Below are 26,178 nucleotides of genomic sequence, written 5' to 3' on the forward strand. Positions count from 1 at the left end.
GGGCTGCAGTCCTGGACCGAAGTGTCTTTTGGACCCTCACCAGTTCTCTTAGGAACCATTCCGGGGGCTACTGGACGGCTCCAGGCCAGTGCTCTCTGTCCACTCTCCACCTGCACCCCAGAGTGAGCGTTTATAACAGCAGTCTGATGGTGCCTCTCCCACTGCCCACGGGACAGAGTAAAAGCAGCTTGGCTGGGCCTTCAAGGCCTCTCCCGCCTGTCTGCAACTCCTGCGCTCCCCCCGTTTGCCAGCCCTCCAGCCATACTGAGGCACTGAGCCGCCCCGAAAACCCACAGAGCCCTGGGCCTGAAAGGTCTTCCCCACTCTCTTTCTTCCTTTTTTTTTTCTTTATTTTTTTTTAAGTGCATTTGTTTATTTTGAGAGAGAGAGAGAGAGAGAGAGATTGTGTAAGCGGGGGAGGCGCAGAGAGAGAGGGAGAGAGGGAGAATCCCAAGGAGGGTCTCCACTGTCAGCGCAGAGCCCGACGTGGGGCTCAGACTCATGAACCCATGTGATCAAGAGGCTCGGGGCCTAACTCACTGAGCCACCCAGGCGGCCCCTTTTTTTTATTTTACTTTTATACATGTGTAAACTGCAAAATTATCACCACAATATGGTTAGTTACATCCATCACTTTCTTTACAAGAAGAACCCCTGCTTCATCTACAGTAGCCTGCGCTCAAACATCACATCCTTGGTGAAGCCTGCTGTGTCCTGCTCTCTCCCAGGCGGAATTCGCTACTCCTGCTTCGTGGTACTTTTCCATACCCCTTGTTACATTACTTGTCTACCTGGAGCAGAGGCAGTAGCACCTTCTGCAAATGTTTTATTTAGCTTGCATGATGGGGGGGGGGGCTTATACATTAAAAAACAAAATAAGACAAAAACGGATTTCTCGTCTCTCTGTCTCTCTTTTTTTTTTAGTTTATTTATTTCTTTTGAGAGAGAGACAGAAAGAGAGAGCGCTCGGGAGAGGGGCAGACAGACAGGGAGAGAGAGAATCCCAAGCAGGCTCCATGCTGTCAGCTCAGAGCCTGACCCAGGGCGCAAGCCACCGTGAGACCATGACCTGAGGCGAAATCCAGAGTCAGATGCCTGGGGCGCCTGGGTGGCTCCCGTCGGTTAAGTGTCAGTCTTGGGCTCGGGTCATGATCTCATGGCTTGTGGGTTTGAGCCCCACATCAGACTCTCTGCTGTCAGTGAAGAGCCTGCTTTGGATCCTCTGTCTCCCTCTCTCTCTGCCCTTCCCCCACTTGCTCTCTCTCTCTCAAAAAATAAATAAACATTAAAAAAAAAAAAAAGAGGGGCGCCTGGGTGGCGCAGTCGGTTAAGCGTCCGACTTCAGCCAGGTCACGATCTCGCCGTCCGTGAGTTCGAGCCCCGCGTCGGGCTCTGGGCTGATGGCTCAGAACCTGGAGCCTGTTTCCGATTCTGTGTCTCCCTCTCTCTCTGCCCCTCCCCCGTTCATGCTCTGTCTCTCTCTGTCCCAAAAATAAATAAAAACGTTGAAAAAAAATTTGAAAAAAAAAAAAGAGTCAGATGCTTACCTGACTGAGCCATCCAGGGGCTTAGTTTCTCTTGAACACCTGGAAGTCAAGCCCTCCTGATGCCCGTCCGCTGTCACGTACCCATTGGTGCTCCTTGCAGATGGCTGTGTGATTTCCAATTGGCACCCCCCTCCCCACTGATGTACCTACCCAGCCCTGTAGGCATTTCAGCTTTAAGCCGTGGACCTAGATCATTCCTCTCAGATATTCTGGCTCACTACCATTTACCAATATTTGACTTCCTTGTCCCCATAAATTCTCGTATCCCAGGAGTTCCAATATGTTGGCAAAGTGTAAACGAATGAATAGAATCGGGTCAATACAAAATACAAACGTCACAAATTCCTTTGTTAAATCATGTGTTCCAATCTTTGACTTGGAAAGCTCGGTGTCCGTCCTCACCATTCTCTGACTCTCATCCCAGTTACTTTCCTGCAGGGAAGATGCTCTCACTGGAACAGAGCAAGGAGGGTAGCATCAGGGCTAGGAAGAGCAGAAGGGCAGGGATGGGGCAGTTATCGGTGAGGAAAGGGTGGCTTAAATCGTGATTACATAGCAGTACACATAGGTGGACAAGTCTTCATTGTTCAAATTAAAGAACCGGGCGCCTGGGTGGCTCAGTCATTAAGCATCTGACTTCAGCTCAGGTCATGATCTCATGGTTGTTGAGTTTCAGTCCTACATGGGATGAGCACGAACCCTGCTTCGGGTGAGCTGGAGCCCTGCTTCAGGTAAAAATATGAGCCCTTCTCTGCCTCTCTGCCCCCCTTTCTTTCTGCCCCTTGTGGGATATTCTCTCTCTCTCTCTCTCTCTCTCTCTCTCTCTCTCTCCTTCTGCCCTTCACTCACTTGCATCCCCCCTCTAAAATAAATAAATAAAAATAAATGAAGCAGAGTGCTAGAAACAAGCATATACAGTGAACAAGGATGTACAGTAAATATGTCTGAAGCTGAAAGGAATTGAGAACATGCAGAACGTACAAACCGTCCTCTGATAAGGGATATGAGGGGGGTCACGTAGGAGGGGCAGGCCAATTACTGACTTAGGTGCCTGGCTATTCATCTCTGATCTGGAAAGACCCCAGCTAATGTTGGAGTCCCACTCATTCAGTTACATTTAAATCAACAAATGCTCATCAGAGGACCCTATCTAGGACTCAGTCTTAGTTCCTAGATATAAGGTGGCTCAGGGGCTGGTTCAGAACCCACAGCACAGTCCCTTGTGTTTCACACGGAGAGGGCAGTACAGGTAGGGGTGACTTAGACATCAGCCCAGCCAAGGATGTCTCAAACATGGAAAATCGGGCTCACACATAGACTCACTGAGCCCTGGACCTCACTTCCTACCTCATCTCCAAACTCATGTTAAAAAATCACCGTCAGGGGCGCCTGGGTGGCGCAGTCGGTTAAGCGTCCGACTTCAGCCAGGTCACGATCTCGCGGTCCGGGAGTTCGAGCCCCGCGTCGGGCTCTGGGCTGATGGCTCAGAGCCTGGAGCCTGTTTCCGATTCTGTGTCTCCCTCTCTCTCTGCCCCTCCCCCGTTCATGCTCTGTCTCTCTCTGTCCCAAAAATAAATAAACGTTGAAAAAAAAAAAAAGTTTAAAAAATAAATAAATAAAAAAAAATCACCGTCAGACATCAGGAGGACATAAAGGTCAAGCAACTCAAATATAAGCACACATCCAAATTGCCTGGAGGACTTGTAAAACACAGATGCCTGAGCCCCACAGCCAGCATTTCTGATTCAGGTGGTCTGGGGTGGGGCCGAAGAATTTCTAACAACTTCCCAAAAGATGTGAATGCTGCTGATCCCTGAGAACCACTGATATAAAGAAATGTCCACCCCTGTCCATTGCTAATATTTCCAGAACCTAGAGCCCACTTAAAGAAGTGATCTACAATTTTCCTTAGAGAAACTCATCGTGTGACATTGTGCTTTTCCTACTCTGTATTACCGTATTGAGATCCTCGAAGACTTCCAGCTGAACTCTATTGAACAGATAAAATGCTAACCAATGATGATTGACGTGCATCGACTCTTGGTAAAGATGGTAAAGTGAATCTTGCCTGCCGCCTCTCCCAAGGCAGCCCCAAATCCACGGGTATCCTGGGACAATAGGCAGGGGCGGCTTTTCACTAATTAGCATTACTCAGGCTCCATTCTCCTTTCCAAAAACTCCCCCATCAATTAGCTCAACACAATTCAGCATAATTTTTTTAATGTTTATTTATTTTGAGGGAGAGAGAGAGCAAGGGAGGAGCAGAGAGAGAGAGAGAGACAGAGGATCCGAAGCAGGCTCTGCACTCTTAGTGGGGCTCAAATTCAATGACCGTGAGATCATGACCAAAGCTGAAGTCGGGTGCTTAACCAGCTGAGCCACCCAGGCGCCCCTCAATATAATTTTTTTAAGTTTATTTATTTTGAGAGAGGAGAGAAAGAGAGTGAGCACGGGGGGGAGGGGCAGAGAGAAGGAGAGACAGAATTTCAAGCAGTCTCTGCACCTTCAGCTCAGAGGCTGATGCGGGGCTCGAACCCACGAGGAGGACTCCAGATGATTCCTTGAGAAACACTCTAATTGAAGCCAAAGGACTTGGGGTACCTGGTTGGCTCTGTCGGTAGAACACACTAGTCCTCAGGGTCAGTAGTTCGATCATCACCTTGGGGTAGAGCTTACTTAACAACAACAAAAAGCCTAAAGATTCAACAACTTTAGGTTTCCTCCCATTTTTTTCTCTTATATATAATTTCAAGAGGAAGCTATCAAAACCAACATTTCCATCAAAGGTCTGGCAAGCCCAGGGTACTTTTCTCAGCAGAGCCTCACTTCCTATCTCCAGAACTGAAGCTGGGGTACACACAGTGTCTCCAAAAGGAAAATATTCTAAGTTCAATGTAACAAACCTTATGAATTGGTTACAAATTGCATTCTGTTGCTAGTGACAAAATGTCAATGGCAGTGGCTTAAACAAAGTTGTTGTTTATTCTATTATGTGAAAAAATTAGGAAGTAGTTGATCAAGGCTGGTATGGGGGCTCGATAAATTCATCAGAGATCAGGTTCGTTCTATCTTTTTACTCAGGGTAATAAAATGGCTGCTGGAAGTCGGCCATCATGTCTGTATTCTGGGCAGGAAAAGGGGGATCCCTCCTCCCAGCTGAGTCATTTCCCTATTAGAAGTTTTCCTGGAAGCCCCAACCAGTAATTTCCCTTGACATATCACCAGTCACCCCCAGATGCATGGCAAGCTGGGTAAGCAGCCTGTTAGCCCACACGTTGCTGACCCAGAGAATATGATTCTGTAATTAAGGAAGAAGGAAGAATGGAAGTTGAGTAAGGTGTCTGGAAGTCTCTGCCACAATCTACAAAGTTCCAGATGGGGAAGGAGGGAGGAGACGGGAGCCATGTAACCTGCAGTGCATTAGCACACAAACTAGAACTCGGAGGAAAACTGCATGTGTGCTGAGAGAGCTGTGGAACAGGTACCACAGGGTTGTCAGGAGGAGACAGCATTTGAGCTGCTTCTTGATGTTCAGGTGAAACTATAACCCACAGAGATGGACGGTGCAGGAAGTCACTCCAGGCAGACAACACGTCTGGGGACCAACGGAGCTCAATCAGAAGAACCTGAACAAAAAAAGCTTTCAGAGCTTAAAGACATTTAGCAGCCACTGAGTTCAAAGGTTCCTAACCTGAGGGGCATCCGGGTGGCTCAATGGGTCCTACTCTTGATATCAGCTCAGGTCATGGTCTCATAGTTCATGGGTTCCAGCCCCGCGTAGGGCTCTGCTCCCCCCTGAAAAATGAATAAACTTCAAAAGGTTCTTAACCTGAGATGCACACATAGCCTTACTGCAGGGGCTTCAGGGGTCCCTGAATCACTTGAAATCCTTTTTTTTTTTTTTAATATTTATTTATTTTGAGAGAGAGAGAAAGAGTGTGTGTGAGCAGGGGAGGGGCAGAGAGAGAGGGAGAGAGAGAGAATCTGGGGGCTTGATCCCACCCCCCTGGGACCATGACCTGAGCTGAAGTCAAGTCAGTCGCTTAACCCACTGAGCCACCCAGGCGCCCCTGAATTGCCTGAAATTCTATGCAAAACTTTTTCTACGTGGGTATACTGTCCTTCTCTCATGAAAGATGTTCAGGATAATCCCCATATTATTCCTTCCAATCTTTCCCAAAAGAGCGCACCTCGTCCCCCAACTTGAACTCTACACACAACCCAGCCACCAACTCTAATTCCTCATTCCTCAACTCCCCCACCTCCACACTCTACCCTGACTGCACTCATGCTCTTCCTCCCCCTCCCCCCCCCATAGTTGCTCCTCTCTGCCTCTCCTCTTCCTCTACATATGGCAAGGTAAGTAGTGGTCTCCCCATCACTGGAAGTACAAAAGCATAGACTGCACAAACACCTGCAAGGGACATTGTAAGAGACGTTTGTCTTAGTTGCAAGCAGCAGAAGCCGGCCTGGGACTCTAGGATTCCTTTCAGCATGAAGGTCCTTTGGCTGTGCTATTCCTCCTGGAATTCCTCTTCCCTCTCCTTACCCACCACAGTCTCTTACCTTCTTTAATCCTAATAATTTTCCCGAGGAGTACACAACTTAACATTAGCTTTATCACCTGTTTTCTATTGTTCTCCCTCTTTTTCTATGTATAGGTGTAATGTAAGAAAAAGAAAAGGCAGATTATAACTAATTCAAGGACAAGACCTGAGTCTTCTTCCCTTTACGTTCGCTATGCCTTGCCCAAAAGGTGACCGATCATCCCAGTGGGCCCAGGACTGAGGAGACATGGGACCTTCAGAGCTAAAAGTGCAGAAACACTGAGCAAACCAGGATGAGTGAGCCACCCCACTTGCCCAAGAAGAGGGCACATCGTACCTGCTCATTGATTGGTAACTACGGTAGACATTTCTGCTGTTGGCCAGTATTTCTGGTTCTCTCCTTCCGGGTACGTATTGTACTTTCCCGCCCCCTTGAAGCACAGCATGACTATGTGACTTGCTTTGGCCAATAAAATGTGAGTGGATTTCAGGTGTGTCACTTCTGAGCAGAAGCATTTAAGACCCTTTGAACCATTCCCTTCTATATGCTCTCCTCTTGCCCTGGTGAACCCTGAAGGCATAGGGTTGAAATGACTGCATCATAGGACGGTGCAGAATGTCTGCGTACTGCAGGGCCCCCTGCCTCCCCACGCTGGACGTGGAGTGTGAACAAAACTTAGCTTTACTCGTGGTGAGTCACTGCAACTTATGTGTTTCATTACCGCAGTAGAACCTAACCTAACCTAACCTGACTGGTACATCAACCCCTGAAAATTCCATTAGCCAACCTTATTCAAACTCAGGTTGCAAAGCAAAACACAACACAACAAACAAACAAAAACCTTGCATGCTCGTGCATGAGCAGGGGAGGGGCAGAGGGAGAGGGAGAGAGAGAGAGAGAGAGAGAGAGAGAGAGAGAATCCCAAGCAGGCTGCATGCTATCAGTGCAGAGCAGGATATGGGGCTCAGTCTCACCAGCCACGAGATCGCGACCTGAGCCGAAGTGGCACACGTAACTGACTCAGCCGCCCAAGCACCCCGATAATTTCTATTTCTAACTAAGATATCTGATACTGTAGGCACTGCTGATTTGGGGACCACATTTTGTGAATCGCATGTCTTATATTATTCTTCCTTCCATGAGCCTAATATCATCTGGGTCTTTAGTTTCCTTTCTTAGAGCCTGCTACAATTGGTCTTATAGTCTGTGAAGCGGGAATATGTGGTCTCATATTCTTTCCTCACTCACGACCGCGAGCACCTTTTACGTGGCCATACCTCCCCAAGTGTCTCGGGGCCTTGTATAATTTGCTAATACACACACACACATGTACACTGATTTTCAAAGTTAGGTGTGCTTTTTCTGCACTGCCACTCCCAGAAACCTCAGCTGGTAACAAAGTGAGGGTAAATAAAAGTTCTTTTCCCCGGGCATTGACATGTGATGTCCCTTATTCCCACCGCATCTGCCCGTCTGCTCCACAAGGTTGTTGTGATGGGCAACATCTATCCAGGATGGACAGAGTAGTACAGACGCTCGTGAACTGGAAAGAGCTATGGACCCAGAAGTGACGAGGCATTACCACTGAACAAAGTATCATTATGTATGTGTAGGGACGTGGCTCGAAGCTTAGGTTCAGGAGCTGGAACTGGAATTTATTTGGGCTCTGGTACTTCCTAGTTTTGTGAGCTAAGGCAAATCACGTCTCTGATCCTCGTCTTCGTAACCTGTAAAGTGGAAGGAATAATACCTTCGTGGCAAGGAGATGGGAAAAAATAAAGTAATATGTACAAAGTAGCCAGGGCAGACCCAGCTCCCAGTAAATGGTAGCTGTTGTGTTTACTAAGTCATTGTTTTCATTTTTCTTCCTGGCCTTGTCTCTGCCAAGGGTCGGGGAAAACATCCATTGTTCATAGGGATCTTCTCTGCCCTGCCCCAAAGTTGTCACCATTTACGGAGAGTCTGGTCACTTGCCGCGGGCGGTGCCACCGCGAACCCCGAGGCCCTGCTCTTCGGGTATTTACGGCGCGCGGCCGCCCCAGCTCCGACTCAAGTCTGCGCTTCCAGGTTCAGTTTCAGGGTCTCGCCGGCAGCCCCGGCCGGCGGGCGCGCAGCGGGCGGCGGGGCCCGGGCGGCTGGGTCCTCGGGGGGGGCCCCCGGAGCAGGCAGGCGGCGTCCGGGAGTCCCCGGAGGAGGATGGGCTGCGGACACAGCCGGCCGAGCTGCTGCAAAGCCCCCAAAAAGGTAAAGGGCTCCGGCGGCGAAGTTTGCCTTCAGAGGGGAGGAGGGTGCGGAACCGCTCCGCCGCAGGGACTGTCGGCGCCGCCGGCCCCCCGCCGGTCCCCGCCCCGGGGTGCCAGGCGGAGGACGGCCAGAGGCCGGCGCGGAGGGAGGCGGGGAAAGCTCGGCCGGGCGACGCTCTTTCCCCCACCAACCCCCTGGCCCCGGGCTGAGCCGCGCGGGGCAGCCGAGTTTAGCCACACGGCCCCCGGGCCCGGGAAGCGCAGCTAATTCCGGCTGCCTGAGTAGGGAAATGTCTAGTGCTGTGGCAGGTGCCCTCTTCCTTCGGTCTGGGCGCAGCTTCGCTGTGTGGCCACGGACTAGTGACTTGACCTCTCTGGGCCTTCCGCTTTTCCCACCGTTCGGAGGCAGATTATCTCTAAGGCCGCTACTCGCAGAATGGTCCACGGGTTTACAGCAGCGGCACCACCCGGGACCTGTTTGAAATGCAGAATCTCAGGCTCTGCCCCGGACCTGCCAAAATAGAACCTGACTTTGTTAACGAGATACCGGGTGCTCACAACAGGCTTTAAAGTTTGAGAAGCGCCGGTCTGGAGCCTCCTCGAGGCCCCAAAGCCGGTGCATGTGGGCTGTCCTGGGGGTAGCTGGGAGGGGCCAAAGAGGGAGGAGATCTGCAGCCTGCTGCTGCCCTTCCTTTCCTTCCTGTCCCTCCCCCGAGGGGCCTCGGAGCTGGGTTAGGACCCAGGAGACTCGACTCGGGTTTCTGACAGTGGGCCCAGCTGCCCCTTGAGGTCTGACCAGCCCAGAAGGTCAGAGCCTGGGGCCGGAGGACTGTCCTCGGGGGACAGCCCCGGGCACAGAGAGGGAAGAGGGGACCCTCAAGTTCTAACTTCTCTTCCTACTACTGCCTGCCCTTCTGCCAGGTTGGGGACAGGTGGTCCCATAAACTTGATGAGCCTCTGGAGACCTTGAGAGGCTCCAAGCTGCCATAAAATGTAGTTATTTTTCATAAAACTTGAATCTCCCTGCTCTCTGCTCCTGCTTTGCTAAGGCCAGGACAAGCTTTCCCTGCCTCGTGCCTAGTTCTAGTTCAGGAAGATGAGTTTCCCCCCCCCCCAAGTACAATGCCTCTCCCACTTTCCTTGCTCCTCCTTTATTCCTAGTTCAAAAAACCTCACCAAGCTCTGACCCAGAAAGAGTCCCATCTTCCCTTACTCCCACAGGGAAACTGAGGCTTGCCTGAAGCAGTGGAAGCAGAGGGCTGGCTGACAGGGATGGTGGGCAGATACAGCCGAGCCTGGCTTGCGACTGGAATGAGCTGGTGATAGGTGGACGTCAGTTCTGGCTCTGCCATAAACAGGCTGTGTATCCCCGAGCAAGCCCTCAGCCCTCTCGGGGCCTCGGTTTCTCCCTCTGCGTGGAGAGGAAGAGAGATGAATGGGATGACTTCTAAGGGTCTGAGGGTCCGTGTTCTCTGAACCCGTGTCATCATCTGAGTCTGCAAAGTGAGCCGAGTGTGATTTCCATCTAAGCAGGGACAGAAGGAGACTGGAAGAGGAGCCCTGGTCTAGGCATGACCCTTCCAACAGTGAGCATGGGTTCCCTTGCCTCCTGGCCCTTCTGAGAGCCTTACCAGCTGTCCCTGTCTGTCCTTGGTACAGCCTGAACTGGACCCTCCCGCCCCAAGCTTTGAAGGGCAAGTCAAGTCCACACAGACTATCCGAGTGGGAAAGGGCCCTGGGTACCTCCTGGGCTGATATACCCAGTACACAGATGGGAGGTTAAGGCCTGGAGAAGGGAAGGAGTAACTTAGAGCGGACCCCGGGTATCCAGCCCCCTAGTCCAGTGCTCTTTGTCCCCACCCCAACTCTGTGCTTCATGTGGCTTCTTAGTGATTCCAAAGCCCTCTGGCATCAAAGCCTTCACTCTGTGGCCTCAGGGCAGTCTGGCCTTCCTTCCCTGCCCCAGCAATGCCAGGCCCCTGCCCCTGTGCGGCGGGACTTACAGGCCAGTTCTGTTTAAAGTTCATGCCTGTTTCCATCCCTGCAGGCTGTGCTCCTGCCCAATGTCTTATCCAAGGATGCTCCCAAGGCCATCCTCACAGGCTGTCAGTCCCCTGGGGGGACACAGGGCTCTAAGGATGGGAGGTGCAAAGATGAGCTCAGACTACAGAAGGGTCAGATCGAGGCAACGATGACTCACCCTTAGAGGCAGTTGACAGAGTACTCACGCTCACATCCTGCGGGCCTCGCAAAAGCCCTGGGAGCTAGGCTGAGCTGCAGGGTCTTCACCACTCCACAGGTGAGGACACCAAGGTTCAGAGAGGCGTGATGTGTCCAAAGTCATAGAGCCGGCTGGGGATAAAGCTGTGCAGCTGAGCTTGGTTTGCCACACCCGGCCTGATGCTCATAGCAGGTACAGAGCAGGTGCTGTGGAAATATTCGAGTGAGCAAATGGGGGCAAACAAGAGCCAGGCTAAGCCAGGGTGAGCCTGGGGTGCAACAATAGTACCTCCTTCAGCCTCAAGAGATACAGGACGGCTCCTTGGATTGGGGCAAAGTGGGGTGTGGGGATGCCTTGACTGAGTGCTGAAGGTTTGGGAGGAGTTACAGTCGAGGCAGAGGGAAGAGCCTGAGCCAAGGCTGAACCAGAGAGAGCCCAGTATGGTGGGGCTCCTTGGGGAGAGTGGAGGCGACAGGCGGCGAGGAATGAGTCTGGAACTTTCAGCGGGGACTACCCTGGCTACGGACAGGGGCTTGACCACTAGGACCTCTCTGTCCTTCCAAGTTCAGGGATGAGAGGGTTTGCTGAGTTCTGTAGTCTCCTGTGCCTGGTGGCCTTAGCTGAGAGACCCGGCCTGAGGCTAAGCCACTGATTGGGATGAGTTGACATCCTGACGAATGCCTGAGTGGGGATCGCTGGCAGCTGGGTGCTGTGGAGCCATCCGCATCACGTGGTCCTTCCTAAACCCATCTTGACTGAGACCATGGGTGATGTGGTCATGTCCCCAGGAGGCCTTGGGCGGAGGATGGACAGAGGGGAGGGACCAAGGAAACAAATTTTCCATGGACTTGCCTGTAGAAGTGACACGGGAGTACAGAGGGACCTTCCATCCCCGGTAGCTTACCAGGGGTGGGGAGGGGCTCCCAGTGCCTCGCGGTGGCCCCCCTGTGTGTGTGCCTGGCATGATGTCAGAACTGCCCAGTGCCCCGGGCTTTGGCTCTGGCCCCGGCACCTCAGCCCTGAGTAGAGTGTCAGAGAACTCACTTGGTCCTGCTCCCACGGCTGGGTCCTCAATGGGTGTCTTTCAGGAGCCCTTCATGAACACTTCCGGGTAGCAGGCCAGGAGAGAGAGAGAGGGAGGGCTGCAGAAGTGATTGACGTGGAAGAGCCCAGGCCTAGGCATAAATAATTCCGAAACAAAACCACGGACGCTAAGGGTGTGGGCTTTAGAGCTGGGTTCACACATTGTTTTCTTCCCTCTGCACAGCAGGCTCTGGGCTAGGTGCTGCTTCAGTCCTGGCTCTGTCGCAGGTCCATGAAGTGACCGTGGAAAGGACGTGGCTTCTTCGTGCCTTGGTTTCTCCATCTGTAAGATAGGCATGAGATTAGCTGCCAGGTCATAGGGTTGTTCTAGAGATTAGATGAAAGAATGCACGCAGGAGAGTCCCTGATACACGGGCTGGCAAGTAGTGTGCTGTTGATAAGAGGGCATGTGCATAATGTCAAAAGGGAGACCCAGTTATACTTTAAGGACAACACTGCCTGGATTGGACCCGAAGAAAGCAAACAGGGATGTGAGAGACAGGGGGACATGAATGTCCTTGGAAGGCTTTGGGGATTGGGGCAATGAAGCCTGGAGCCTGGCCGTTACCTCCAACCCTCTGAAGCGTTGCCAAGGGGGCTTGGGGAGCAGCCTTGTTCTCTGTTGTTCCAGAAGGCAGAATTGTGACCAGTGAGGGGAAGCTAAAGGAAGCCAGATTCTAATTCTCATGGGGAAGAAAGGTAGCGAGTTCTCCGTCTCTGGAGGAGTTCAAGCAGAGGTCAGGTGACATTTTGACAACAGAAGGGGGGATTAGGACTAGCAAATATTTAGGATTCCGCTTAAGAAATCTAATTCTGATTATTATAATGTTTAAGGCAAAATTTCGGAACTTGGAAAAACATAAAGAACTTTAAAAATCACTTTTAATCCCACCATTAAGACATAGCCTCTGTGTATATTTCGGTGTCATTCTATTTTCCCTACTATATATATAATATACATGAGGGTGACTATTTTTACACAATTGGGAATATATATATATTTTTCTAGAGAGTGCGCATGTGGGTACAAGCAGGGGAGGGGCAGAGGGAGTGGGAGAGATTATCTTTTTTTTTTTTTTTTAATTTTTTTTTTCAACGTTTATTTATTTTTGGGACAGAGAGAGACAGAGATGAACGGGGGAGGGGCAGAGAGAGAGGGAGACACAGAATCGGAAACAGGCTCCAGGCTCCGAGCCATCAGCCCAGAGCCCGACGCGGGGCTCGAACTCACGGACCGCGAGATCTCGAGATCCCGCAAGATCGCGAGATCGTGACCTGGCTGAAGTCGGCGCTTAACCGACTGCGCCACCCAGGCGCCCCTGGGAGAGATTATCTTAAGCAGGCTCCACACTCAGCAGGGATCCATGACCCTGGGATCATGACCTGAGCCAGAATCGAGAGTTGGATGCTCAACCGACTGAGCCACCCCCGTGCCCCAGGCATATATTTTAAAGTGGCTATACTCTCGTTAATATTTTGCTGGGTGCATTTTTGTTAAATCGTCCACGGAAGCATGATTTTTAATGGCCACCTAATATTCTGTGGATGTTCCATGGCTTATTTAACCAGTTTGGACCCTTGGTTGTTTATATGCCCTAGTCCTATGCTCATTTTTCGTGAGCATCCTTGTGTTTTCATGCTAAGGAGGGAGAGGGTGGCTTTGAGCTCAGAGGGGAGCAGAGGGACTGAGGGGTGGCTTCCTGAGACAGCTGGGTTTTGAAGGTTGGTGGGATGGGGGCTAGACAGTTGTTTTGGGGTAAGTGGGAAATAGGAAAGTCCGGGCCCCTGACATCTGGTCAGTAGGAACAGGGCAAATCTGACCTTTTAGCTTCGTTTGCTGAGGGTGGGGTGGTCGGGAGTATGAAAGGAAGCTGACTTTCCTGGGCACCGAGCCCTCTGCCCCAAGCATCGTGGAGACGTTGGTGTGTATGTAGCCTCCGAGCTAATGATTTTTGCCCAATCCGTAAAATCATGCCAGCTAAAGCCCTTACGGGCTTCCATACATATGCATTCTGAAAATCTTGTGAGATTGAAAGCCAGATTTCTGTTTTATAAAGGGACATCTGTACCCTGTGACCTAAGACGATTAGAAAAATTTCTAATAATCCTTGCCTTAGAGACTCAATCTTTGGCAACACATTTTCTGCACATGTACATGTTTTTAATTCTGTTCTTTTCCTTTGTAGTTGAATTCCCAGGTGGCTGGCATAGGTCCCTCAAGGGCCCCCAGCCACCTAAAGACTTGCATCTTTGCCAAAATTGGGTGTTGAGTTTGGAGCCTGTGCTTCATGTCTTTTGTTGTTGTTGTTGTTGTTGTGAAGAGAACAGGAAAGATGAAACTTCAAATTAGTTGCCCAGAAGCAGGCTGCTATGTCGGTCAAGCTGGTGACACTCTTGGGCCGGGGCGGGGGCGGGGGCGGGGGCGGGGGGGGGGGGATGGCCACCTGACCTCTCAGTATTCGTAGATCAGGTAGTAAACGAGTGTCTGAAATCTGCCTAGGAAAGGGTTTCTAAAGGGCCTCGGTAAAACATTCATGTTCGAAGAAGAAACCGGGAAAAAGTAGGAACACCCTCCAATAAAAGGAAGAACCTGATGGTTGGCCCGAGTTCTGGGGGCACTTGGGGTTCCATCTTTGTCTTCTCAGTGTCCTCCACCCTCAGAGCACTGTGATCCGTGCAGGATGACCTGGAGGGAGAGCAGGACCCGGAGGGAGAGCAGGACCCGGAGGGAGAGCAGGGGGAGCCCCTGTGAGTACACCGTGGGCAGAGAGAAGGCTCAAGAGAGCATCCATCCTTCTTCAGCGTGTGGAGATCTAAACCTGCCCGTGACCTGAAGACAAGTCACCTGGCATTTCTCGCCAGGTGAATTTTAATCCCTGAAAATCGTTGATCTTGTCACTTTATTTTCAAACCTGAATCTTCCCGAACATCTAGGCCAGATGCCTTACAATACCTAAAACACCCCTCCCACGGCCATGCTTTCCCCCAGATAAGTGATGTACAACCTGACCTACTTCCACGTCTCCCTCTCCCCCAATGGTGGAGTTCTTTCACTGAGTGTGCCAGAACCTTGTAGACCTCCTTGCCATTTCTCCACGGCTCCACACCACCCTACCTGCTGCCACTCCTTAAGGAAATAGCCTTGATGTTAGGAAATTTATCTGTACTGGAAATTTATCTGTACCCCCCCCCAACTCATGTGTACCTAGAACCCATGAATGTGACCTTATTTTGGAGATGGGATCCAGTTAGGATGAGGTCATACTGGATTAGGATGGGCCTTCATCCAATGACAGTTATCCTCATGAGAACAAGAAAATTTGGACAGGGAGAAGGCCATGCGGTAACAGAAGCAGAGATTGGAAGGATGCGGACGCACAGGCCAAGGGACACCAAGACTTGCTGGCAACTGCCAGAAGCCAGGAGAAGGAGCTAGGACGGATTCTTCCTCAGAACCTCCAGAAGGAACCCACTCACCTGACAACCTTGCTTTTGGACTTGTAGCCTCCAGAACTGTGGGAGAGCACACTTCCGGTTTAAGGCTCTGTCTTTGTGGTGATTTGCTACAGCAGCCCTGGGGAGCTTGTATGTCTTCGGGTTAATGGCTCCCACCCTCGCGCTCAGCCTTCGCCCCTGCCTTGCCAGCAGTCAAGGTGGACAGCAAGAGCCCACCCTTGGACCCATGGCTCACCAGAAGAGTAGGGAGCATGGCAAACGCGGAGGTGCTTGGACGAGGAGGCCCAGATGCTTTTGGCCACCGGCCACCGGCCGCGGCACCTGCGGAGGAAAGGGCCGCCCTGGGAGTCAGCAGTGGACGGACTCCTGCCTCTTCCACTAACTTGCTGTGGGATGGCAGATAGGAGGTTCTCTCCCTGGGCCCTGGCTTCTCCATCTGTAAAATGACTGCCGCGGCTGCTTTTAGGCTCAGAGACAGGTGTTTCTTCTCGTTAATTTCTTTGCACACAAGTAAAGTTTAAATACACTGTTGTGGGTTTTTTAAATTTATTTTTTATGTTTTTACTTTATTTTTGAGAGAGAGAGAGAGACAGAGACAGAGCATGAGTAGGGGAGGGGCAGAGAGAGAGGGAGACACAGAATGTGAAGCAGGCTCCAGGCTCCAAGCTGTCACCACAGAGCCCGACGCGGGGCTCGAACCCACGAACCGTGAGATCATGACCTGAGCTGAAGTCGGACGCTTAACCGACTGAGCCACCCAGGTGCCCTGGAATACACTGTTGTTTAAAAAGTCCTAAGAATGAAGGTAAAACTAATGCTACCCCTCCTTGGCCACAGCAATCTTCGTCCTTTCTCTGGAGATGACAAACAAGTGCCATCAACTTGTGCTTTTCTTGGCCCTTTACTCTGTTCTTTTGTGCGCAGTAGAAATAGTTTATTTGCATATTGGTGGTCTACCAGATGCCTTTCCAACTGGGTATGTAACATGTGCTTCAGTTTTTAAACTTACGAGTGACATCGCAGAGTATTATGTATCTTAGTGTATCGAGCCAGCCCCCACTACAGACGTGAGGCTGGTTTCCAGTGTGTTTCTGTTACAAACGACTCTGCTGTGAGCGCCCTGGGGGTGCCGTGTCCTCACTGACGGGCGCCTCGCTGCTAAGCACTGCGATTGCAGGGGGGTGGGGTATGCCGCCTGTGAGCTGGGGTGACTGCTGAGGTCCCTGTCAGCTTGCCCTTCCTTTTACTGCCTCCCCACAGGGGCTGCTCGAGAAGAGAGGGTGGTGTGAAGGGTGCAGGACACCCACCCAGGCCCTCCTGAGCAAAGGCACCTCCTTTCTTGTCCACTGGAGAAGCCCTCTTCATGCAGGGGTTGACGGCTGAGTGTGTCGGATCACCTGCCCTGCTCTGCCCAGAGCAAACGAGTGTGACGGGATTGATACAGGATGAGGTGTCCGGATGACCTCCCTCTGCCCCTTCTTCTACATCCCAAGCGTGTCAAAACCAGAAGGACTCCGATGTATCCCATTGCCCAACTCCGTGCCAGAAAGAGGAGGAAACAGAAGCCCAGAGAGGGTAGGGTACTTTCCCAAGGTCACACAGCAGGCACGTGGCAAGCCAGGGTTTTGACTCTGAACACCCACTGGGGAGTTTGCCATTGGGTTGGGGAGCAAGGTGGCTGTCTGGCAGGGTTACCTGTGCTCTCGGCACATCTCTTGCCCTGCCCCGGCCACTGACGTCGTTTTCTGCCCCACTCCTTCAGGGTCTCAGACTGACCCAAATGCCAGAAATGGTGCAGACTGCCGTGTCCAGCACCAGGCCCTCTAAGGTGATCAGAACTGGCAGACGCCCTGGGAAGCTGGTAGGCGGCCGGAAAAGGTAGGCTCTGGGGAGGAAGAAAAGGAATGTGGTGCATTGGAAAGCCTTTGTCTGGGCCTCGGCCTCTCTGTCTGTGAATGAGGATGAGCTCTGCATTCAAGGCCTGCCGCGCCGACTGCCATGGTCTGACTCAGTACTGCTGGTGCTTAAGAGGCAGGTGGTTCTGTCCTCCCCTGAGGTCTCATTCATCAGTCGATCAGATAGGAGCAGTCGAGACCACATCCGCCCCTGACTGGGGTGCTCTGGGGGCATCACAGGTGTTCAGAGAATAGGCGGTGGCCCCCCAGCCCAGCCGAGTGCAGGCTGGCCCTCCTCCCTTTAGGTCGGTCGTATCACCACACTGATCTGTATCCCCGGGGCAGTCAGTTGTGGCTGACCCCACGCTGTATGATATGAACAAATTGAACTAAATCTTCACCGCCCCAGGTACTGGGAAAATGAAATCAAATTCCGGCATTACTTTGGCAAAATACTTCTGCCCATTTTAGAGGTAGGGAAGCTGAGGCCTGTGTGTATGGTGATCAGAGCCTCTGTGATTTGGGTGGGAACGCTAATTTCTCAACCGCCCTGAACTTTTAGGCCTTGCCTTTCCTCCCGCTTCTGGAGGGGGCCCTTGGGGCCTCCACCCCCACCTCCTTCCTGCCTCTACCTCAGCCAATAGGCTTGGCCTGTGGTTGGTAAGCTTCTGAAACTACTGGTGTGGGGCCCCACCCACGCTGAGTCCAGACACAGGAAAGGCAGCTCAGATACTGCAGGGACTGAGTCCCTCGAGGCCCCAAATCATCTATCCCCTACACTTCAGCTACTGGGATAAATCTGGTGTTTGCATAAAGGAAACGGAAGGGCCTCCAGCCTCCTTGAATCCGGGTTCTCATTAGGGCTCTGCTCCCCTGCTTTGAGGCCTCTGGCAAATGCTGCCCATCCCACCACTGGGCCTCAGGTTTTCCATCTGGAAATGGAGGTGGGGATTGGAATAAACTGTCTCCAGGGGCCCTTCCAATCCTGCCTTCTGGGTTCCAGGAAGCGTTCCTCGGCCAGGATAGGTGTGATAGAACTATGTGGCCAAGGCAAGTTAGGGGACAGGAAAGGAACAGGTAACTAAAGGGTCCTTTGATTACTGAACTCTCTAAGCTAAGCAGGAATAACGAGGGCATATGTCATACCACTCCAGCAGAAATACACAAAGCCCGAAGGCCCACGGAAAGCATGGAGTGATGGTCCCCACAGCGAGGTTAGTGATGGTCCTAAAGTGTCTTCAGGAGGCTGAGCTATCCTCAGGGCTGCCCTTGGCTTCCACCGTAGCAGGAGTCCCAAGTGAGGAAGAGCTGGGCGGCTCCATCCAAGCTCCTTGTGCCTTACTCACTCCTGCCTGGTGCGGCTCAGAATTTGAGGGAAGTAGATATGGAAATTCACCTGTACTACAAAGTGCTACAACCCGGGTAATACTCAACAGAGCCCTCTGATACAATGTTAATGCTGGTGGGTTTCACATCCCATCTGCACTTTATGCTTAGCGGAGGTCTTTCCTTGCTGAACATCAAGGATACTTCACAGAATTTCAGACTGTTGGAGTTGAAGGTCCGCTGTGATCTCTCAGTCCAACCTGCGAAATGAAGGTTGCCTCTTCTTGCACACTACCAGTGACGGAGAACTCACTACCACCGCCAAACCCCAACCTCTAGTAAGGCAGGTTATCTCTGTTCCGGGGACAGTTCTGAAATTCTTCTTCATGCTGAACTGAAACTTCTCGAAACTTCTAGTCCTCAGCCACAGTCCTGCCCTCCAAGGCTGTGGGCCGCACACTAGAGCTTCCACCTTAGGATAGTCCTGTGAGATTTGAAGGCAGTGGCCAGGTTTTCTTGTCTGTTCTTGAGGCGGACCAACTTGTTCTGTTCACAGCACCTCCCATACTTTGGTTTTGTGCCTCCTGCCACGTCTTGTCACCTCCTTCTGGATGCATTCAGTTTGTCAGTTTACCCTTCAAAATGCAAGCATATTCTAGGGGTCTCACTAGACCCGATGTGAGCTCATCTGGCACCGCCCTCCCTCTCTGCCCTGACTGTGCCGCATCCCGTTACAGACCAGGTTTGCTTTAGGTTGAACCCAAGGCAGGGGTCTGGTCTGCTTGAACAAGAAGATGGGCCCCACAACCATGGTTGCTGCCAAGATATAAAGGCCCTGTTTCCAGCCTTATTAGTTGAAGGGCTGCCCTTGAGTTCAAAGGAACTGAAGAGAACACCTGTTCCAACCCTGGTGCATGACAGATAGAGAAACTGAGGACCAGAGTGGGGGACTTGCCTAACGTCTCATAGTAAAGCCGGAACCCGGGTCTCCAGGTGTCTCCCCCAGTCCTGGGTTCTCCCTACGTCCTGTGCTGCCAGCTGCCCCTCGAGCCCTCTTCTCCCAAGTTTCTCTTAACTCAGGAAACCCCACTGACCTTGCTAGCCCTCCTGCAGAGCTCAATCCGAATGCCCCACCCCCAGCCCTGGGCCTCCCCGCTCTGCTTTTGGAAGGGGAAATTCTTGTGTTCCCCTCCCAGCTCCTGTCCTCTCCCACTGCAGGGTGAACTCTGCTCCGTGGCCTCTGAGGAGGAAGCTGCCAGAGTCCCAACCTGGGGATTTTCCATGCAGTAGTTGCTTATCAATTCCTACTCGGCCCTGGGCTCTGTGTCCCCAGGCTTTCGTGATATCTGAACCACCTGCATAGATGGGCAGATGGGAGCTTCCTGGCACGTGTACCACCCCTTGGATTCTGTGCGTCTAGAACTGGGCCTGCGGGCTGTGTTAAACAAGCATTCTAGGTGGTTCTAATACGGGAGGCCCATAGGCCACATTCCTAGAAATACTGTTCTGGGCATCATAACACACATGCTGGGACAAATCCCAAGTGGATTTCAAAAATGGTCCTGGTCCTCAAGGAGCCCCTTGGCCTAGCTGGAGAAACCTGGGTAGCCAGGTAGGTACTCACATGGGTGTCTGAACATGCACTGGAGCATAGAGCTGATAGGAACTAACTCAGCCCTGGGGAGAGACCGAGGAGAAATGTTACATGAACTCAGCCCGGAAGCCTGAGAGTGTACGTCATGCTGGGATGGTCTTGAGCAGCTTGGGATGCTCTTGGACATGTGGATGTGCATATTGGGACCAGAAGTCCAATAGGCCTGTTTAGTTGGGCCCAGCAAATTTGCTGATTATTTTGTAAAAATGATACTGTTCCATGTTGGCAAGGTTGCAGTGACGCCTGCCTTCTTGTGTGCTATTAGTGGGTGAGTTCTTTTAACCTTTCTGGAGGGTAGAACCCGTAGCTTTGGCTATGTAAAAAAGTCAGTATGTTCACTAAAACATAATTCGGAAATTAAAAAATGGAAATAATTCAAATACTCATGCAGATTATGCATTAAATGATTGAATTCATCCACAAGGATGTAATGTTTGAGTCGTGAAAATTAATATGTGTACAGAATATTTAATGCCATGTAGTAAATGATCATAATATGTTTGAAAAATTAAAATATCAGGAAGCATAGGTAACATTCCTTTAATGAATAAATTATTACTACTACTATAATCGGAAGAAGATGTTTACAAATATTTACTAAGGAAGGAAGGAGGCCGAGGAGGACGGTAGCCTGAGGACGGATGGTGATGAGTCTTGGATGTTATTTGACGGAGTAATCCTGGGGAGTGGTTTCGTTAGGATCTGGGGACTCAAGCGCACAGTCACATCCTGCCTGTGGTCTGGAGGCTGTTCGTGGAGAAGAGTTTTCACTTCTCTGTGGCTGCTGTTTGGGAGAAGACAGTTTCTCATGAGCTTTATGATCTGACTTCAGGCCAGTCTGAGGGAGATCTCCCAAAGCATTTCAGGGTCTTTGTTCTTCAGAAAGTAACAAACTCAGGCAATGTCTGAGCTCTTAGAATATGTCAGACATTATAGGTGCATTATCCCATCTAATCCTTAAAGCAACATTAGAAATCTGAGGTTTGGAGAGGCCATACAGTCACGCAGGGTTTGATTTAAGATTCGAATCCAGGTCTGGGTAATTCTAGAATCCCAGAGTTCTTAACCACGCAGCTCCAGTCTCTAAAGGGCTGAGGCTTGGTTCTTTTTTTTTTTTTTTTTTATGTTTATTTGATTTATTTTTGAGGCAGAGAGAGCAGGGGAGAGGCAGAGGGAAAAGGGGAAAGAGGAACCCAAGCAAGCTCTGTGCCGACAGCAGAGAACCCACCACGGGGCTTGAACTCAGGAACCGTGAGTTCATGACCTGAGCCGAAGTCAGACGCTTAACTGACTGAGCCACTCAGGCACCCCAGTGCAGAGACCTGGTCCTGATGTTGATTTTGACATCAGGGCACAGTGTGATGGTGGCTTACCTCCCTGGGCTTCAGTGTCCTTACCTGTAATAGCCCTGCCTGTCAGTGCTATTGAGAGGATCTGAGGTCATAGGCTCCGAGTATGAACACCATGGGGATCGACTAAGACCTCCTTGCCTCTCCTTCACAAAGGAGGGAGCAGGTGCCCTGAAGAGGGAAGAGATTTATCCAGCTTTGTAGAGCCAGGCCTGGAATTCAGGAATTCTCAGTCCCATGAAAAACATTCCCAGATTAGTGTAACCAGTCGTGGCAACGGGGATGAGACAACCATTTATCTCCTCCTTCCTGCAGCCCAGGATAGAGAGGCTGGCTCCCGTCACTTCCCCAGATTCCTGCTTTGACAGCTTCCCTGGCTTGTTCCCTGGCCAGGCACCCCCACTCCCCGGGGCAGGGGGAGCTGAGTCTAAACAGGGTGAAAGGAAAACCCACTTGTCAGGCACGCCCAGCCACTGAGCAGATTTGAGGCACCAGGTCCTAGGGGAGGTGCCAGGTTGGGTCCAGCTTGTCAGGGGCTCACACCGTACCAGGCTCTGTGCTGGGCACTGTGGGGCAGGAGCAGAAGGTTGTAGAAGCCTTCCCTTGACTTATCTTCCTCCCCAACCAGAAGTATGCTTCCTAGCAGCGTTTCAGTCATTCTTGATTGTCAACCCATATCAACTCTCCTATTAAAAAATACGATTTATGAAACTTGATTATCTGGGTGCCACTGACACTGCTTTGGGATATAGCCTTTGGCATCGGTTCCCTCCTTTGATCCGATCCAACCAATCCTGGCCAAAGTTGCCTAACGTGCCCAGAGGTATGGCTAAGATACCTGACTCTGCCAATTATCCACTAATCTGCTTTGGTTGAGCCCTAACGTCACTCGGCCTCAACTTCCTGATCTTTAAATTGGGCACATTCATATTTCCCAGGTTCATTCTGAAGATTAGCTAAGATAATATAGATAGGACATCATAGCGTCCGGTACATCCTGAGTACGGTGTCTTCCCCCCATCAGTCAAGGTAAGTACCCCTGCCTCCTTATAGTTGGGGAATACCCCCCTCTAACAAAGAATAAGCATGTAAAATCATGGCTTGGACTTCTGATGCTTTGTCCCCAATATGGGGAACTTGGAAGGAAGTTGTGGTAGCCATAGGCCCTGAGAGGAAAGGGGAATTGTCTCTGAACTAGAGGTTGGGAAGTTTCAGCCATAACTGGACTGAGGGTAATAGCAGAAGGTCTGGCCAAGTCCTGGGAGAAGAAAGAGGTGGGCAGGGAGGGCCCCGTGGATGGCAGCACAAACCACAAGGCTCTAAGGACAGGTCAACCAGCATCGAACTCCCCCGTGAGGGTTCGCCTGGAAATGATGAGAAATTCTGCTCTGGGAACCCCTTCCCCTTTGGCTAGTGGGGGAGGCAGCCTAAGTAGCTGGATACAGGGCGGGCTCTGGCATAACTGGAAGTTCTGTCTTGCCTTTGGAAGGATCCTACACCCATCCTCACACTGACCTCTACCCTCTACCCTCACGTCATTGTTGTCTCCTTTCTTCCAGAGGCGCCGCAAACCAGATCAGCTACCCAGACCACAGCCACAGGAACTAGGTCCCCTCAATGGGGACACAGGTGAGTGGCCAGGCTATATATGCCCTCCCCACCATCCATGAGGTTTCCTGCCTTATAACCAACAAAGGTGATATAGCTGTTTAATTATCTCATGAGACCTTAAGTCAGTTACATTAATAGGAGTATCATGTCTAAAATGAGGGAGGTGATAGTCCTGACCTGTACTGGCCTGTTCCTGGCTATTGATGCCATACCTAGAGTGCGGAGTTTATTTCTGGAAAGTACACTTTCAGAAGAATCCAGAAAAATTGGAGGGAGTACAGTGGAAGGCAGATCAGGCTGGTGAGGAATCTAGAAGCCACGGCCTATAAGGAGCAGTTAAAGGAGCAGAGGATGTTCTACCTGGAAAGAAGATACTGCAGTAAAACACAACAGTTCTCTCCAAGTGTCTGAAGTGCCCTCACAGAGAAGAAAGATAAGCCTTGTTCAGTGTGACTCAGAGGTCAGTAGAAGGGCTTCAAGGCGGCAGAAACAGGCAGGCAGAATTCAGCTCAATCTCAAAGGATTTTTTGTGTGATTGTTGTTTTAGAACCATCAGAGCTGCCTCGTAATGAAACGAGCTCTCGTCTCTGAAAGTGTCCAGTTACAGGCTGAAGACTGTCAGGGACACTATAGATGAAGGTTAAGTTCCAGATCAGCCATGGGACCAGAATTCAGAGGTTCTGTAACCTGCCTGTGCCCAAGAATTACTTGGGGGAACATCAAAGATACAGATTCTGGGGCCCCGCCGCCGACCAAGTAATTAAGAATCTCTGGGAGTGGGGCTGAAGACTATTGTTGGTGACGATATCTGTCTTATAAGCTTCTCCCTGGCTGGGGCCAGGTTGTGGACCAAAGTCTGGGATGCTGAGCCAAATGGTTTGTTTGAGTCTGGGGTTCTCTGTACTTGACCACTGCCATCCCCCAGGACTCAGGGCACTGACTCACTCCCCCAGTGCTGGCTTCCTGCCTGGAGCCCCGTTCCTCACCTTTCTCCCCGTGCCCTTTGCCAACCCTGTCGATGGAGCTCTGTAATAATAATACTAACGTTAATAATAATACCCACCGCACCAGTAATGCCAGCCCCTCTAATGCTTGTCATGAGCAATAATGAATATCCAGAGAACATTCCGTAAACAATAAAGAACATTTACTGAGCTACTTCTAAATGCCTGGCAGGCAGGATACGGTGGTAGTTAGGAGCGTTTGCCGTGGGGTCAGACGGTGTATTCACAGCCCTTCTCCCCGACTGTGAACTGGGTGACCCTAGACAAGTTGCATCACTTCTCTGTCTCTCAGTTTCCTCGTCTGTGAAATGGGGAGAGTGACAGTACCCACCACGTTGGGTTGTTGCGGGGACTAGGCGAGTAGTACCCATGAGGCACTTGGAACGGGACTGGCACGTTCCCGGGCATGATATGCTCTCCGTATTCCTTACCTTGCTACTATTATTGCTGTTGCCATTGTTTCCTGATTTAATTATCTCAACAGCCCTGTGAGGTGGGTATTATTATTATCCTGATTTCACATATTGGGTAACTGAGGCACAGAGAGGATGGGTCATGCCCTAGGTCACACCCAGAGCCTACTGGACTCAGATCTGCGTGGGCAGGGCGGGTTTTGGAGTTTCCCTAAGCAAGAGCGAAGCTTCCTGTTGGCGCCTCCTTCCCACTCACGGCAGCCCCTCTGCCTCCAGCTGGGGGTGGGGCCTGCTAAAGGTCAGGGGTCACACACTCAGACACCTTCAGGCCCCAGCAGGTAAAGCAGGTGATGAGGCAGCCTCAGGAGAGAGAGGCAAGGCCTGGGGTAAATGGCAGAGCCACACCCTGGACAAAGCAGGAGACAGGCCGGCCTCAGCTTCATACACTGCCAGTTCTCCTGCTCCTTGAAAACAAGTTGGACAGACATCTGTACATGAAGTAAAAGCTGCCCAGTTAGTAAACCTCAGCAACTAATTTTTTTTAAATGTTTATTTCCTTATTTATTTTGAGAGAGAGGAGAGAGACAGCGTGAGTGGGGAAGGGGCAGAGAGAGAGAGAGAGAGGGAGAGAGAGAGAATCCCAAGCAGGCTCCGCATGGTCAGCACAGAGCTTGATGCAGGGGTTTGAACGCACGAACCACGAGATCATGACCTGAGCCGAAATCATGAGTCTGACGCTTACCCGACTAAGCCGCCCAGGCACCCTGCAACTAATTATTTTTTAAATTTAGATATTAGCTAGAGCAGATTGCACCTTTACGGGCTGAGTCTGGCCTGCAAGTTACCAGCTCTGCTGTAGATCCTAGAGGACAACTCAAGAGGGTCTCCCAAGCCAGAGAGATGTGCGGGGTTGGGGGGGCCTCTGGAGGTCGATCTCCCAACTGAAACCGTTCTTGAGGTGGACACTGGAGTTCTCATCCCTTAGCCCTGGCCTCCCACATCCTCTCTGCCGGACCCTGGCTTCTCCTCCGCTCTGTGCACATTTTTTGCTTCCTCACTCACAGCCACAACTGTCCAGCTATGCGCATCTGAGGAGGCCGAGCGGTGCCAGAAGGATATAACCAGAATTCTCCAGCAACACGAAGAGGACAGGAAGAAATGGGCACAACAGGTAAGTCCAGGTGACACAACCCCACCTGTGTTGAGCAGGAAAACCTCCTGCTCAGCTAACCTCGCTAAGTCCCAGAGTGAGGACCAACTTTTGATTTTGTTGTTGTAAGTATCTCTTACTCCATTACCAAGAAGGGAGTCCTTTATCTTTTGAATAAATATTTGTAACTGCTTGCATGTAATTCATTATGTACATTATATGCAATGAAAGGTCGGGAAACACTCTGATGCAGTAGAAAGACTTCCTGCCTGGAGCGGACATCAGGGTTGGAAGACCCCTACTTGCCTTCCACCTAGACGGTTCTCTAGGAGCCCCCTTCCAAGCCCTAAAGAAGCAAAGTCAGCCACATCTGCTGTGTCTTGGAGGCCTTGTGCCCTCTCCGAACTCAGATCGTCCCCATCACGTAGACGACAGGGTGGGACTCTGATCACCAGCCTCTGCAAAGCTCCAGGGTTCCGGGAGTGGATAAGTGAGGCTGTGCTGAACCTGCTCAATCTCACGCTGCTTACCACTTTCTGTCCCCAGGTGGAGAAGGAGAGGGAGCTGGAGCTTCGAGAGAAACTAGATGAACAGCAAAGAGCCCTGGAGGGAGAGCATGAGGAGGCACTGCAAGGTAAGGATGGAAATGCTTCACTAGCATAGATGTAGAAGGGTCCT

General features: G+C 51.2%; 1 protein-coding gene across 1 annotated transcript in view; it reads left to right on the forward strand.

Moving 5' to 3' along the window:
- Window positions 1-5,898: 5,898 nt before the first annotated feature.
- CCDC69 (coiled-coil domain containing 69) overlaps window positions 5,899-26,178 on the forward strand; it is a 40,414-nt gene continuing 20,134 nt past the window's right edge. The window contains exons 1-5 of the mRNA XM_047076843.1: window positions 5,899-5,906; window positions 8,138-8,339; window positions 22,882-22,951; window positions 25,415-25,521; window positions 26,047-26,134. Coding sequence (XP_046932799.1) covers window positions 5,899-5,906; window positions 8,138-8,339; window positions 22,882-22,951; window positions 25,415-25,521; window positions 26,047-26,134 — 475 coding nt within the window. The remainder of the gene's footprint in view (window positions 5,907-8,137; window positions 8,340-22,881; window positions 22,952-25,414; window positions 25,522-26,046; window positions 26,135-26,178) is intronic.

This window comes from Lynx rufus, unplaced genomic scaffold (assembly GCF_022079265.1).
Source record: "Lynx rufus isolate CCGP_SWC_20201006 ecotype Redwood Valley unplaced genomic scaffold, mLynRuf1.p SCAF_1, whole genome shotgun sequence".
Lineage (NCBI taxonomy): Eukaryota > Metazoa > Chordata > Mammalia > Carnivora > Felidae > Lynx > Lynx rufus.